The following is a 15,452-nucleotide window of genomic DNA, read 5'->3' on the forward strand; positions in this document are numbered from 1 at the left end:
GCTCAGTCTCCCTGTTTGCCAGCTGCTATTCAAAATGCATTTATACAACAGAATACTTTTCCATATTTGGTATAGATTTGTCCATTATACTCACTGCTTGTGTGTCTTAGCATCTTCCAGTCATGCCTTATTTCATACGAATAACACTTATTTTATTGCAGCTTCAGATGTTCAATCATTTAAGGTGTGAGAGATGGGCTGATTTCAATCAAAACCTACAAGACCCCACTACCTGAATAAGACAAGACAACTACCAGAAACAAGCAAAGGAGATTTTTTCCAAGCACTTGGAATAGCTCTGACTTAGAAAATACAATCCTCCTTCCACACTTACATGCTGGCACAACTGAGATCAATGAGAAACCAACCCTTTGCTGTATATCTCAAGCACTTAAACACCAACTGAGAAAGAAAGAGCTGAAAATTCAGAACAGGCCTCCTTAGCAGCTGGGGGGAGGAGGCAAGATGGAGGAAACCACATTCCTGTGACTAGTGATCTTCCCTAATACAGTAATTCCCTAAAAATAAAATTGTTCCTTATTTCCCAGCGTTCCATTTTCCTTTGTTCACTGAACTCAGTTTGCACAATAAAGCCAGAAATATCAGCTTCCTTTTCTCCATCTTCAACATTAGCAAAATGTCAGTGGGTTTGGATTTCTTATATTAAAGAAGAAAGATTATGGTTTACAGTTTTTGTAGTTCTCGGTTTTATAGTTTTGGTGCAGTTCTCTGGACGCCATGAAAATATTGCATGATACAAGTAAGTTTGAAAACCTTCTCTCCTTCTTACTAGTACCAAAGACTAAAGATTGTACTTATCCTAAAAAATTGTGCTCCTCTTAATACTTTAGGATAGGAGTGAATGAACCTCAGAGGAGAGAAATAAATTGTGATCAAAACAAAGTGATAACTTTGATGCACATATGGGCAGTCACTGTATTTTCTTACAGTGAGTTTCATGTCAATTAAGGAGGAATAAATCCTCACAATTTTACATACTACGAAGCCATATCTAGATCAGATGATTATGAAAACACTTCCCTTTACTGGATTTTAAACTACCCAGCTCCTTTTGCACAGCTGAAAATGAGTACAAGAGACAGCACAATGTAATCAATCTTAATGAGCAAGCAATACGTCAGACTGATTGACTACCATCCAAATAAAGAATCGGCTACAAAGACCACACTGCCAGACCTAGGCCAAATTCTCACCTAGTACCAATCTTTTACTCCACTGAAGAACAAAACTGACAAAAATTGCTGAAGTACCTTCCATGAGTGGACTCGGGTAAAGTGAGGTTTTTTGTCATGTACACTGCATTGGAGGTAAACCCTAGTATTTGTTGTGGTCAGTCCTCAAAAATCAAAGAGCTTTTAATGATTTTGAGTACCAATGACTTCATACTATCCCTTTTTAAGACAGATAATATTGCAAAAAAAAAAAAAAAAAAGGCAAAAGGACACTATGTTTATATTTATTTTCTGTTATGAAAATATAACTCAATGTTCACATTAATACTGCATCTGTCTTCAGGTAACAAAACAGAAGCATGCTCAATTACACAAGTTTTTGACATCAAACAAACCCTGTTGAAGTCAACTTAAGCTGAAGGTAACCTGTACTTGTAAAAATAATAAAAATTCTATTTTAGATGTCTAAATATGTATCTAACAATTTTACTCTAGACACTTTCCCCCCATGATAAACTTCAAAGCAAGAAATAACATGGCTTTTTAATATGACATTCCTGTAATTCTCCAAGCAAAGAAATTCAATGTTGGAAGACAATAATACTGTACCTTGATTTCTTCTATTTCATCTGGCACTATCTTGTATGCAGATATAGTCCCACCCAACCTGAAATCAGGAGAAAAAAATATTCTCTGAAATCAGAACAAAAATGTTCTCAAAATCAATAACGCAATGCACAGGATGTTAATGGTGTCATTACTTGTTGCAAAACACAAATATCCCTCCTACCAGTTTAGAGGTAAAATGTGCTAAGCCCCAAAACAGCAAAAAAACCCTTTCCTTTCTTTATCCAAAGAAAAATCCTCATGTAACTAACATAAACATTAGAAACAAGGTGTCCTTCACTAGCCTGAAAGATAAGAATGAGGTCAACCAAGCAGAACTACCATCACCAGGATGCTGTTCTTTATATTAATGGCCATCAGGCATCATACTCTGACCTCTTGTTTGTTGTCTAAGTTATATGGATGAGTTTAAGTATTTGAAACCTGATATGCTTTGTGCTCAGTATTTCACTAAGCTGCTATACAGTCTTAAATAAATCCAAATGTAATTTTATAAATTGATTTGTTTTTAATTAGATGCCTGTGTACAGAACTCACAATCCACACAGACTCTATGGCTTCCGTGTTTGAAGAGTCTCTGTTGTTCAGACGGGTAATAAAAGGTAGGTGATGTGCAATAGTTAGCTCTGATGTAGAAAAAGTGAGGTTTGCTCCACATTGAACTTACTTGTCTATATCCTGCAAAAGTTTATAGTAAAGAATAGTTCACATGCTGAGGATGCATGAATAGCATGTACTACAAATTGTGCTAAATAATACATTTTCTCCAGGGACATGCAGCCATGGCTTTTATTTCATGAAGCAGTATGATTGATAGTGACAACTCAGACCTAAAAATATAACTGCCACTAATGACCTCCCTGCCGGCTCAAGCAACACTAGTCATCTTCTAGGTCCTACAGAAACAGAAATCATACAAGAAACTAAAGCAGTAGACAGCTATCAAATGTGCATTTGTATTATCTGCCTATTATTGGAATTTTTGCTTCCCATTGTCAGTATTTCTACACTGATGTATTTCCTTACATTCAATCTTGACATTATTACACATACTGTTTACTCAACCTAAATAGGGAAGAAGAGAGTAACACAGAAAGCACATTAAGATTTTCCTCTTAAGTCCTACCTTTCTGTATCTCTACAAGTAAGTCACTCAGAAATGGATGGTTTGAAAGCTTTAAACAGAAGATGAAGTCTGCATAGAAAAAGCCAAGTCTGAAGTCCATCACTGCTTCAAGTAATATCAACTAAGATTTCTGAGGTAGAGATGGGGTCCACATCACAGCATTCAAATTCATGATGAACCATTAGAGTGCAGTAATTACCCTCTTATTTCATCTGCAACTTCCATTGCTGCTTATCATCAATGGAGTTGAAAGTCGGGAGAGAAGTGAAGCTTTTTTTTGCCAGTGCAAGTCCAAACATGAGCTTTTAGTCTCCACTGTACCTGACCTTTGTGCAAATGGTGTTGCCTGGGGCAGCTACAAGAAACTGGTTTTAACTTCATTATGAAAGACTGCTTTATATATCATGAGAAGGAATGGCTCAGATCAGTCACACTGTTACTGCACACGACTAGTCCTTCTGCTACCGGAATGAGGTCCATTAGAAAACATTTTTTATTTAGTTCTTTTAGATCCATTCCTGCCCATATTTTGGAGTACCCAAAAAAATAACTTCATTGACTTTCTATCCTCTAGCAGAAGGGGAGGACAGAGTCTCTGCTGCCAGCACTCCACCAGCAAAGAATTCCACTTAGCAGATTTCTTTATTGTCCACCCTCAGCACAACTATTAAGCACTTTCTTGGAATATACAGGGAAAAGAAATCCACAAAACTACAAATCCACAGTTTTGAAAGAGAGCATGACAGAGGACTTGCATGTGGCATATGTTTTTTCATTTTCTTGGGAGTAACCTCTCTCTGCTGGTTGGTTTTGTTAGAAAGTTTCACACCAGCTTTTTTGTTCAGTGTTTCAAGAGCAATTACACTGCAATCAGAAAAGCAAAGGACCAGCTGGCATGAGGACACATTAACTACTGTGGGCTTTGTACACTAAAATGTAATGCAGCATGAACGTGTTAAAAGGGCCAGAATTCAATTCACCAGGGACCTAATTCTTGTGCAGATTCACTCTTCATCTTTCACACGTTTTAGTTTTATTATAGATTTTATTACATTTTCCTCTAGTTGAACAACACAACATCCAGCATTCTACAATGTAAATGGCATTTTCTCCTCAGAACAAATACACAACCAAAAGCAAAGCTAAATACAATACAGCATTATTTACTAGTGGAATTATTTCAAATACTAGTTAGCTTTAATTTTTCACATGTGCATATGCTACAGATAATCTCTGAAAAGTCACGCAATTTATATTAAAATTTCAACAGACAGCAGTCTCAACAGGTTTGTATCATACCCAGCATGCAATACTGCCACTCCAGTTCTCTAATCCCTTTGCAGGAGAGAAATTAAATTACTCCTAGATGTAGAAATCAGAGCTGACACAATAAAAATGAAGAACCACACCTCATATTGGCCTCAATTGGTGAAGGTATTTGAGGAGAGAATCAGAAAAGATGAGATGGGCAAATTCATAAAAATAGTTAGGAAATAATAAATCTCATGTAACTATTTGCACAGGATTTTGTGAAAGAATAAAACTGTCTTTTTTAGGGAAACAAGTGCATCTCAGGTTGATATACAATGCTCAGATTGGGTTTGCTGGAAGTTCAAAAAAAAGATTGAGGAAAATGTGGAAAGTAAGGTTTCTATAGCAACCTAAGAAATTAGCAAAATACAGGAAATAAACTGAAGTGAGGCCAATACAGTTGTATTAGAACAGATGGAAGCTTTACTATTTCACAAATCAAAGCAGAGTACCACTGAAGAGAGAAAACTTGAACTTCATCCAAGTAAAGGAAAGTTAAAAACCATGAAGAACTGTGCTCAAATGGAGGAAAGAAACAATGAACCACAGCCCTAATGGGAAGAGAACTTGAGAAGACAAAACTTCAAGAGAAATAAATTACAACTCTTATAACAATAAACTATCAAGTTTTAATAAGTTATCCTTTTATTACCTGTATATTTCAATAATCTACCTAAACCAGAAACTGAATTTCTCATTTATAAAACATTTATTCTTGATATAAGGTTAAAATTATCACAGTATTATTTCCCATACAGTTGCAAGTTGGACTTCTGACTGGTCTTCCCTGCGTCCCAGTATATATGCCTGCGCCAATGGACTCACTGAGTTAATTACTGAATAACTAAATCATGTGCAAGGCACTTGTGCACTTGGACTGAATCAATACTGATCAGATTTTACAATTTGAATTCTGACTAAAGATATGAACATACTCTTTATATACAGTTCCACATTCCGTGACTGCCATAAGAAGCTGAGCTATTGATTCATCCGTTAATTAATGAGTCATACAGAATGCAGTGAAGTCAATTTTCTAAAAATAGCTTCTAGACAGCTTGGCTGCTGTCATCTGCTGAAGTTCTCCAGTGCCACTTAATTAACATTAATCTTTCTTCAGATAGATCACTGTCTAAATGATATGAAGTTGTCATTAAACCTCCCAGTGGAACTCTGCTTCACCGTTAAATGAAAGCAAAACTCAAAATCCTTTCTGCCCAACTTTTTGGTTTTTTCACAGATCCATCTCATAAATATATTCGTTATTTACCATCAGGATATTTTGATTTGACTTATAAACCAAGCAGAGACTGCGCTTGTGAGCAGATCAAATGACTGGGAGCCAGACTGTCTCTTTCTAATTCTAAGAGCATGTTCATTTTATCACAGGCTGCTGAATGAATACATGTTATGATACTACTACTGCTGGAGCAAACTGATCAAGACAGCATTTTTAGCTTACTCAACTGGGCTTAATGGTGATCTCAGCAAATCACCTTGCCTTGGATCATCACATACAGCCAAAACTTCACTGAGTATTCCCTGGAAGGGGATAGCCGAATTTTTTGTTTGAAAACAACTTTGTACTCTACTACCTGTAAAAGCATACATTAAAAGCAGTCACAAAGCTACTTTGACACTAGCTTCTATCCTTTGATAAACTGTTAAAACACCCTGAGGGAGGGAGTAAGATGATAGGCTATTTCAGGCTCCCTTCCTACACAACAGAACACTGGTAGCTAGAACAAGCTGGCTGCAATGCCAGTGACAAATACTGCAAAACAGCCTGCAAAGTGCTTCACGACAACAGTTTTACTCACTCTAAGGTGTAGAATTACGTGATGAAGATCCACCCCGTGTTTTCTGGTTTCTTTTTTTTTTTTTTATGGTTTCAATAATGACATCCTAGAAAACTTACTTCTCTCCCCACCCATAATCTTAAAGCTAACTTCAACATGCTGTACTCAAAAACCTTACAGAAATAAACTGATTGCAGACATGCCCTCTGTCAGTTCATGTCTCCCATGAATGACAGCTCAGGATTAAGACGTCAAAATTACAAGATTCTCCCTCTGCCTCACCATGTGCCAAAAATTTATTGCATATAAAATAAAATGAAAAGGGGGGTGTTGGTGTTAAAATCAACCCAATGTTTTAAAATTTTTATTCCCTACCTTACTACCATTTGAATAACAAAAGTATAAGAACACATTTGTCCCTGCTTTCTGACTTTTTCTCAGCGTAAAGACAGATGCCTTCTGGCCAAAAGTAGGAGGAAGGCTGATCTTCCATTAGAAGCAAAGACTATATAAGTTTTGATTCCCACAAAAAAATTCCTTAATAATTGTTCAAAAGTCCTATCATCAACACTTGCATGACTCACAACAAGGGTATGAAGCATCCAGATGGCAAATATTTTAAGATCTTTGAATAGAATGAAACATAAACAATAGGGATAAACATCCAAAATTTTTTTAGGACTTTGGCATTTAACTGCGTCAGACAATACAGAATGCATAACATTACATCAAATATTTTGTGCTTTGTAATAGCCTAGTTCTACCAGATTATAACAAAGGAGAGAAGCCCTGCATCTGAAATAGGCTGAACATAAAGGATCAAAGACTCATTCTGCACTCACAATTTTCATTACAGACTCAAATGTTTTATTTCTAATAAAAACTGACTTTTAAAGTCTTCCCAAATGCCAGCAAAATACAAAAACAGTCTTGCCATGTGGACCGACAGCAAAAAAGCCCAGCTTCTTTGCAGGATGAATGTGTGTATATAGAGCAGAGGAATGATTGCACTATACCCCATCTGATCGGTAATCTAAGTATGGAAATCATACATTAAATCAAACAGACAGAAATGTCAGCTAGATTTAACTAAAAATGTGTTCAGTGACTTTGAAAGTTCCCGCTGGGGCATCAGATGCTTGACCAGGCAGCTCATTAAACAACATGAGCAAGATCTGAAATTTCCTGAGAGAAAAAATATGCAGAAGCAGACAAAAATAATTATCACAAAACCAGTCAAATTCTCACTAGTTAGACAAAGAAATATAGATTTAATATCCATGTTGGGATTTAGTGGGTAGACCAAGGACATTAAAGCACCGTATGAAGAGAAATATTTATAGTAAGGGCCAAGACAATAATAAATGTTGATCTTACGTTGTCCTATAGGAAATACAGTGGTAGGGAACTGAAGGAGAGATAGAGCATTTGCATATATATTGCTAGCAGTTGCCTGTCAAAAATCCCCACCTACCTCAACTGAAAGCAAAATTTGTGTGCTTGAGAGTGACCTTTTGGCTATCTCAGAAGGCATTGCAAATTAAAGTATTTAGGCAATATGATAAGGGTTGCAGTGATCTGCTAGGAAATGAAAGATTCCACTGGTAAATTACCATCACAGCTTGCAGAAACTTATACGGACAGATAAAGCTATTTTTGCTGACACTCCTAGGATTTCAATTGAGCTTTATTTGCTTCTACCCAAATGTAGAAGAGAGATCATCTGAAGAAAGTGTTAAGAAAAAGAAGATTCCTCCCAGAAGAGTAAGTTGACCCACAACTAGTAGAAACAAAAAGGCTTATTTTCTTGTAATAACCCTCCTCCACAGACTTTCAGTATCCAACAAAAAATGGATTTAAAAAAAATGGCCCTCCATCATGAACCCTCAAGTTTTACCATGCTTATCTCACCCCACTATAATACCACCATTTTCTTCCCAATAACTTTAATGTGTATTTTCACTTTTATTTCTTACATGAGGCACATGCTTGTCTGATGCTTGTGAAGAATGCTTAGACACACAAATTCCATGTGCATGCTTATGCTAAGGCTAATAAATATTAAATATTTATTTTTAGAAGAGAGGAAGTTTGGTTGGAATATACAAAACCAGAAAACTGAGTAATGGAAACACAGGGATACCTGATGTTGGAGAATAAGCTGGAATGAATTGCAGATCACGTGTTTAGAAGAGTAATCAGGCAAAAAGGCATCCAGAAAATGTCTTCATTGCCAAGAATACCAAAAAAAGACTAAAGGTGAAAGCAGAATGACTCAAACTTGGGAAGAATAAAACGTGGAAAATATGTGGAAATGGTCTGATCATTCCAGATTCCAGTTCAAATTTGTTCTTTACAATTTAAATCACAGGGCTTATGGAAGACTGACAGAATTTTTAAATAACTTGTTTTCAGAAAAAATAATTCGTATGGTTCTGAAATTACAAAAATGAGAGAGGAGTTCTCAGAGGCAAGCAGCATCTACAAGGGCTACCACACTAGTTCACACAATACTTCACCTTATCAAAGCTCTAAAGTCTCATTTCTCTCCACACCACATTCCAGAGAAATATGAAGTATGAATACAACCCAGTATACGAATAATGACACTACAGACATTTTTAATGTCTGTATTTCTCCAGTTAAATTCAGAGGTGAAATTTGCTGCTGTTTTTCTTTTTCCTGAATGTACTAGTGTGTTTGCCTATCTATACACGTAGTGCCATACATAGCCTAAATGGGAGAAGTAAATTGTCTTTAAAATAGCGACCTGACTCAGCCGGGGCTTTTTTTTTTGAGTATGCTGTGTGCTGTGGATTGTGAAAGGGGAAAAAAAAGGTAAATAAAGGTATTCAGCCACAGAATGGACTCATACGAATGAAACAACTCCATATTTGATCTAGTGCTTTTCATACCTAGGACGAACTTTCTACAAACAGCATTACTGACAATGAGGAAAGTGAGATTTTATTGCATGTCTCACAGTTATCTCCATTCCAGATAATTTGCAGCTATTTTTGAAGCCATCATCCATACTTTACAACTGCTTGTAAAATACTTCCCCAAGGTCCAAATTCAAGTTATTGAAAAAACATTTCTTTGTTTTTCATATACTACTGGCTATATCGGTTTTTCAAAAGTCCTGTTCTCATTTTATGTAGTTTTCATTCCCTTTTTTCTTTGCATCTTATAATTTAAATGTCAACAAAATGTTTCTAGATAAATTTAAAAACCACTGATGTTATTGTCTCTGCTACAATCTGACTCAATACTGAGAAACACAGTAGGCAAGGGACATGTGGATCTTAGACAACTTGAGGTATTTGATTGTGTGGATTCATTCATTTTGTTTCATTCAAGTCCTAAAAAATATGACTACTTTAATTTGTAGATAGTTTGCACAAACATAATACATTGGAAAAAAGTAACTATTAACTTCTCCTTACTTGCAGCTTTAAGTGACCTTGTAAGTCATTATCAGCTATGTTCTACTGCCATCTATTTTGTATGATGTTATCTTAAAATAAAAATTAGTTACAATAATCCCCTCCAGTTCCACTTTGCCAAAGCTCTTCTCCCTTGTAACTGCTCCCTCTACAAGCATGATATTTAGAAAGAACAGTAACCCACTTCACAGTAACTGAAGATTTTTTTTTTTGTTGTTAAGATGTGACTGCACAAAGTTACTAAGCACATATACATAGTATTTACTACCGTATTCCTTTGGGTGACAGTGATCATAACATCTCTGATAACTTCAATGTGTCTCCAGCCATCCCCCAGCTGAAGAACAAAAATGAGGAAGAGATGTAATCTCTTCCTCAGTTCCTGCTTCAGCACGGATAAAGAGGAGTGAAAATAGATAAAGTGAGTGCTGGAGTTTACATTTCTGTAAAACAAGCCACTTTCTTAAGTGCTGTCATGTATATTCCACATTGCTGAGCCCTGGTCAATTTGTCTAGATAAAAATAGCAAAAGTGACAGTAGGGTATCTCTTACAAAGCAGAAATTTAGTCTAGCAGTCTCTGCCATGTAACAGTACATTTGGAAATGATAACTCCACACAGGTTTTAAAAAAATGTTAGAAGCAGTAGACACCTCTTTTCCAGCATGCCCGTGTTGGTCTCCCTTTTCTCGCTAGCAATCAACTTAATATATCTAGAGAGCAGTCTTGAGAAAATGCTTAACCTGCAATCCTACTGGCAAATACCGCAGATAGCTTAGATGTGTTTCTAGGCATCTGAAATAGCCTGTACGCTAACTGCAATCACAGATGCACATTGGGAAAGATTTAACACTACAGATTTTGCTTACTCTGTAGCCCTAGAACCACCTTATATTAATTATGATGCTAAACACCTGATTATTAATAGACAAATTACTAACATGACCAATACTAATATTGCTAATACTTGCTACTTCACACTTCTTGAGTCATGATGAGAAAGGAAATCAAAGATGGTTAGGACAACTTCACTTGCAAACAGATACTGAGGACAGTACAGCATATACATAACCCTCACAGACACTGATATCGATAAAGATATCTGAGGTTTGTGTACAGGGATACCTGGGTTTTATGAGTAACCCACTGTAAGAAAATGCCATTTCCTTGCCAAATCACAATGTACGGTTTTACTCCAAACAAGCAATTTTTATTATGTAACCTGCCTTTTCCTTCCATAACTAGCACTGAACACCCTCACCCCTCAGACAGTAACAGTAATAGCTACCAAAACCTAATTACAAGAGGCCAGAAATAATCCAAATCTGCACTGAGTTTCAGTAGTACCTAAATTTAGGAACTGAGCTAAACTGCAGCATCACATTGAGAGAACATTTAAATGTCGGAAGAATAAAGTTTAGGTCTTTAACCTCTGGCAAAACTGCAAAATCATGCTGACAATGCAACAACTTAATTGCTTTGCAAGGTTTTGTTCTATTTTGGATTTGCACTTGTGATCAAAGAGCTTACAGGTAAATGGGCAGCATCAGGTCAAACAATAAAAGAATGAAAGGCCTATCCTGAGAAGGTGGCTCAGTACATATCAATGAAATCAAACAAAATTAAACTAATAGGGCCATCTCTTCAATTTAAAACCTAAAAGATGGATCTAGAAAGCAGGTGGACCAAAGACCATTTACAAATGAAGAGAAAACTCCAGATTTTGTGTCTTATAAGACACTCCTACCCACCTCCAGCACAATACCGTGGGTAGATTTTACTACGTTATTTTAACATAAATGATATTGTCAGCTATTATATTTTCATCTAAACCCTGTCAGGACAAATAGCAATGCCATCCCTCCACAACAGCAGTCAACATTTTAGCTCCTATTTCTTCTGGCCATATCATCCGGCTTCAAGTGCTCACTGACGCATAATTCTACCCTAGATAAGTGTCAAAATAAATTTCATAGCTGCAGTACCTTAAGCTGTTAAGGCAGCATATGTCTGCAAATTCAGCAGTGTTCTTCAAAGCTGAGAAACATGATTACCCATGCACATTTAGTTGTCTTCATAAATCAGACAACAATTATAGTAAATGGCTTTAAAAGAAAAAAAGACTTCTCATGCTCTGAAGCTTAGATTACAGATGTTTTAGTATGAAGAACAGAATATCCTTTTTCATCTTAATCAAGGAAGAGCAGATATTCAGGAGAAGTATCCTCTCACAATTTGCTTCACCTTTGTAAGACTGCCTTTTATAATAATTAGTCCAAAACTCACTTATACTGAATTTAAAATCATTCGCAATGAAAAAATAAAAGGTGGCAGAAGCCTTTTACAAACGAAATAAAGTCAAAGTTGAGTACCTGATACCTAAAAAAGTTCATTCCAAGGTTATCTTTCTGTCAAGTCTATTGACTAATTCACAGTTCAGCTGATCTTCATGGTGGCCAATTCCTTACAGTGGAGCACAGAAATTCCAATTTTACCACATGTACCATTAAGACATAAACTCTGCAGGTGGATTTTCAAATTTCAACTGATAGCAAATATATTAAATTAAAATGTGATTTGTAAAATGAAATATGTACAAAAATAAAAATATTAAGAAAGCAAATAACACATACTGATGATAACATCATTATCTCTCAGTCATTAATTATTCTGTGAGAAATAAGGCAGTGGTATACTGTTGGCAGGTACCTATTTTTCTTTAAAAAATTGTTGGTTTTAAAACTTCCACCCACACATGCACACACAAGCTCTTCAATTATTCATGGCCCGTACCTGGCTCATAGGGAACTTGCAAGAGGTCCATTAACAGACAAACATCATGCAAGTGAGAGGTATTCTTTCCTGGAGAAAAGAGATGAAGGGAGAAATACAAGCAGAGCAACATATGTTTCCCACCTCTCTGCTCTTGGCTGCAACTGCCCTGGTCCAAAACCATTTCCAAGTACTGTTAACTTTGAGATTCTCCCCTTAGCATCTACTGCAGTCAGGGAGTACCTCCAGAATTTCCCTCCTAGAAAAATTATGCGCAACTTGCCACCTTCAGGTTCTACAGCTAAATACTTTATACAGTATTGTACTATTTTTGGCCCTTCTACTCCTGCCCCAGCTCAATTTCATCTTCACAACTGCACTGATACATACATGAGCACAAATAGAATACAGGTTTTCTAGCCCACTTCCCCACCCTTTCCAATCTTTCTCTCTTCTAAAACTAGCTAAGCAGCTAAAATATCTATATACGTCAGGGAGCTTGCATATTATTGGAAAGCTCTGGTTTACAGAGCAAGTCAGTCTATGACACAGTTTTACACTAAATTACTTTAAAGCAAGTATAAAGTACTAGCAGCCTTCTCGTAAGTTAAAATGATAAGTTAATATAAATTAAAATAATGATCCTAACTCCAAACTCCAGAGTTCAGATCATGAACTAATTCCTAACTCCAAACATTAGCTAGTGACAGATACTTGCTACTTGTCTTTTAAAATGTTTATTACCTTTTCTGTCAGAATTCTCAGAGCTTTTATTAACAACGGAACTATTAAACATAGGAAATGAAGGAGAAAAAAAAAAAAAAACAATCCTTAGGTCTGTCTATCTGTTATTTTTAGAGAGCTATATCAGCTTCCCACATCAGATCACAGCCAACTCTGTACCACAGTTAAAAGTGGCAACAAGCCACAACTAATAAACCAAGCTGACAGGGAAAGCATGTTGGCTTCTACTCAGCAGCTACATTACAACCAGCCAGCTCAGAGTACAGACTACTTGCTTGTCCTTATTTGTCAAAAAGCTATTAACAAGGCAATGTAATTTATATGAACTATATAATTTAAATATAAAATGTATAAAATATGCTGCATGTTATAACAATGTACATGAAAACAGTGTGCTGTTTCATGAGAATGATTTAAATGAATAGTTGTTAGTAACAAATATGACTCATTTATACCAGTTTGAGATCTTTCATATAAAAGTAGTTAAAAGCTACTTGATAATTTTCCAGTGAAGCTTTTTCACCACCACATGTAATTTAATTAAAATGAAAATAGTTGTGCATCATAAAATGTTATCAAAGTTCCTCAGTTAAAGGTTTTAGGAACATTTTGACATGAAATCAAACATATTTTTTGGTTTGCCAGTTTAATTTCATGCTCACCATTTCACTCATTTTTACTAGTCAAGTAAAACTAAAGTTGCTTTCTTCAAATTCTTTCCCCTTCCTTGTGGACTTAGGGCTTGCTTGTGTTTGCTCAGTATTTTTAGCCCAACTTGGTCACACTAGCATATTAAATTTAACACTGAAGTTATCCATTCAGTGTTTCTTTCTTAATCGTAAGCAGCACTGAACACACACACACACACACACACAAACCACTATTAGACTTTTATATTAATAGCAGTCATAACCAAAATTTTGTCTTATTCCATCCCAAATCTTTCATTTTACAAACTAATCAATGGTACTGGTCAGAGAAAGTTTTATCTTCTAATACCTGAAAAGCATGAACTATGGCTGTGAGACTGAGTGTTTAGAAAGGCTCTTGTTTATTAGACTGGTCAGCATGCTTCACTTCTAGCAATTTCACTTGAGCCAGTCTCTCCCTCCTGCCCAGCACAAAACCCTTCAAACTTCATCTTCTTTTTCTCAAGGCTGAGAAACATACAGTATGATCTTTTCCTTCAGTGATCGTGAGATTTTCCTCCTCTAGCTTGCTACTGCAGGAGGTAGCATATTTTCTCCCATTAGATTTACAAGAGAACTCTCAAAAGAAGAAAAAGAGGCAGACCTGCTGCTGAGCTGAACACAGCAACACCACACCAATGATGAATAACTTGAGCTAGTATTTCCTTCCATGTGTTTTAAAATGAAGCAGCAACAGAAAAAGCTGTAAAATCTTGATAGTCTATCTATATATGAATGTATTATTTGATCATTCACTGCTGTTGCAGAGTAACAGAATGTCAGAAGATTTTCTGATGAAGTCTTTCCTCGAGAACGGCTTTTGCCAAGATAGAGAGGGCATGTACCAGCAAGGAGTCTACTTTGCTGAAGGAAGGAACATCACTTCTGGAAGCAGTCATATCGATACAAATCTTCTGTCATAAGGCTGTCAGTGGTTTGATCTTTCTCATCACTCAATATTTGTGTATCTTAGGAAAAACCACACTGCTTTGTGACACTGTAATTGTAGAAACTACAGATGCCTGCTTCTTTGTGGATATAATTACAGTCACAGATCTTGTTCAAATACATTAAGTTTCAGAACTTGCCCTTAATGAGTGCCTTAATAATTTCTGATAAATGATTACCCAAGTTTCAGCCATCTCCTCTTCCTTCTCCAACAATGATTCCAATGTAGGGCTCCCGTAAACCAGCTGAATTGCATTACAGAGGACAGGGTGACACAAAAGCTTGCTATTAGGGTAACTAATAATCTGGGTAACCAAACTCTGTTAAAAAAATTCAGTTAGTGTCCTGGCCTGTGCAGAAGAATATAGTACAAAGAAACCACAACTTTGTATGCCAAAGTAGTGCCAAAAATTCACGGTTTTGAGAAGGCTCTGTATATATAGACCACTATCTCAAATGAAGAGGAACACTGAGGGAGAGACAGACAGACAGAAAAGATATGAAGAACAAAGATCCCTCTGATAAATTAAGGAACTCTTGATTAATAAGGGTGGGCAGCTCTCATTAGCCTGCCTCTCCACAGAAAATGAGGTTTTGGATGGAAACAGTTTTAACTCATCTGAAGTTAAAGTGTATTATGACCTTGTTAAAAATGAAAGCGCAAATTGGTTCTTTGCTGAAAAATGGAAGTGACTGCAACCTTCAGCTAAGATGCCACTGAAGCAATTTTTAAGAGAAGTCATTGCTGAATTAGAGAAATGAAAAGAAGAAAGTATTTTTAAGTACTGCTAGCTTTGC

The 15,452-nt window shown here is 36.2% G+C and overlaps 1 protein-coding gene across 6 annotated transcripts in view; it reads right to left on the minus strand.

The window, feature by feature from the left end:
• Positions 1–15,452, minus strand: part of GPHN (gephyrin) — a gene marked incomplete at its 3' end in the record, with an annotated part of 311,539 nt that overhangs the window by 182,401 nt on the left and 113,686 nt on the right. For all 6 annotated transcript variants that reach the window (XM_080619965.1, XM_080619964.1, XM_080619962.1 and 3 more), the window contains exon 3: positions 1,803–1,860. In XM_080619965.1, coding sequence (XP_080476091.1) covers positions 1,803–1,860 — 58 coding nt within the window. The remainder of the gene's footprint in view (positions 1–1,802; positions 1,861–15,452) is intronic.

The sequence above is a fragment of the Psittacula echo genome (assembly GCF_963264785.1).
Source record: "Psittacula echo genome assembly, chromosome: 5".
In the NCBI taxonomy this organism is placed as follows: domain Eukaryota; kingdom Metazoa; phylum Chordata; class Aves; order Psittaciformes; family Psittacidae; genus Psittacula; species Psittacula echo.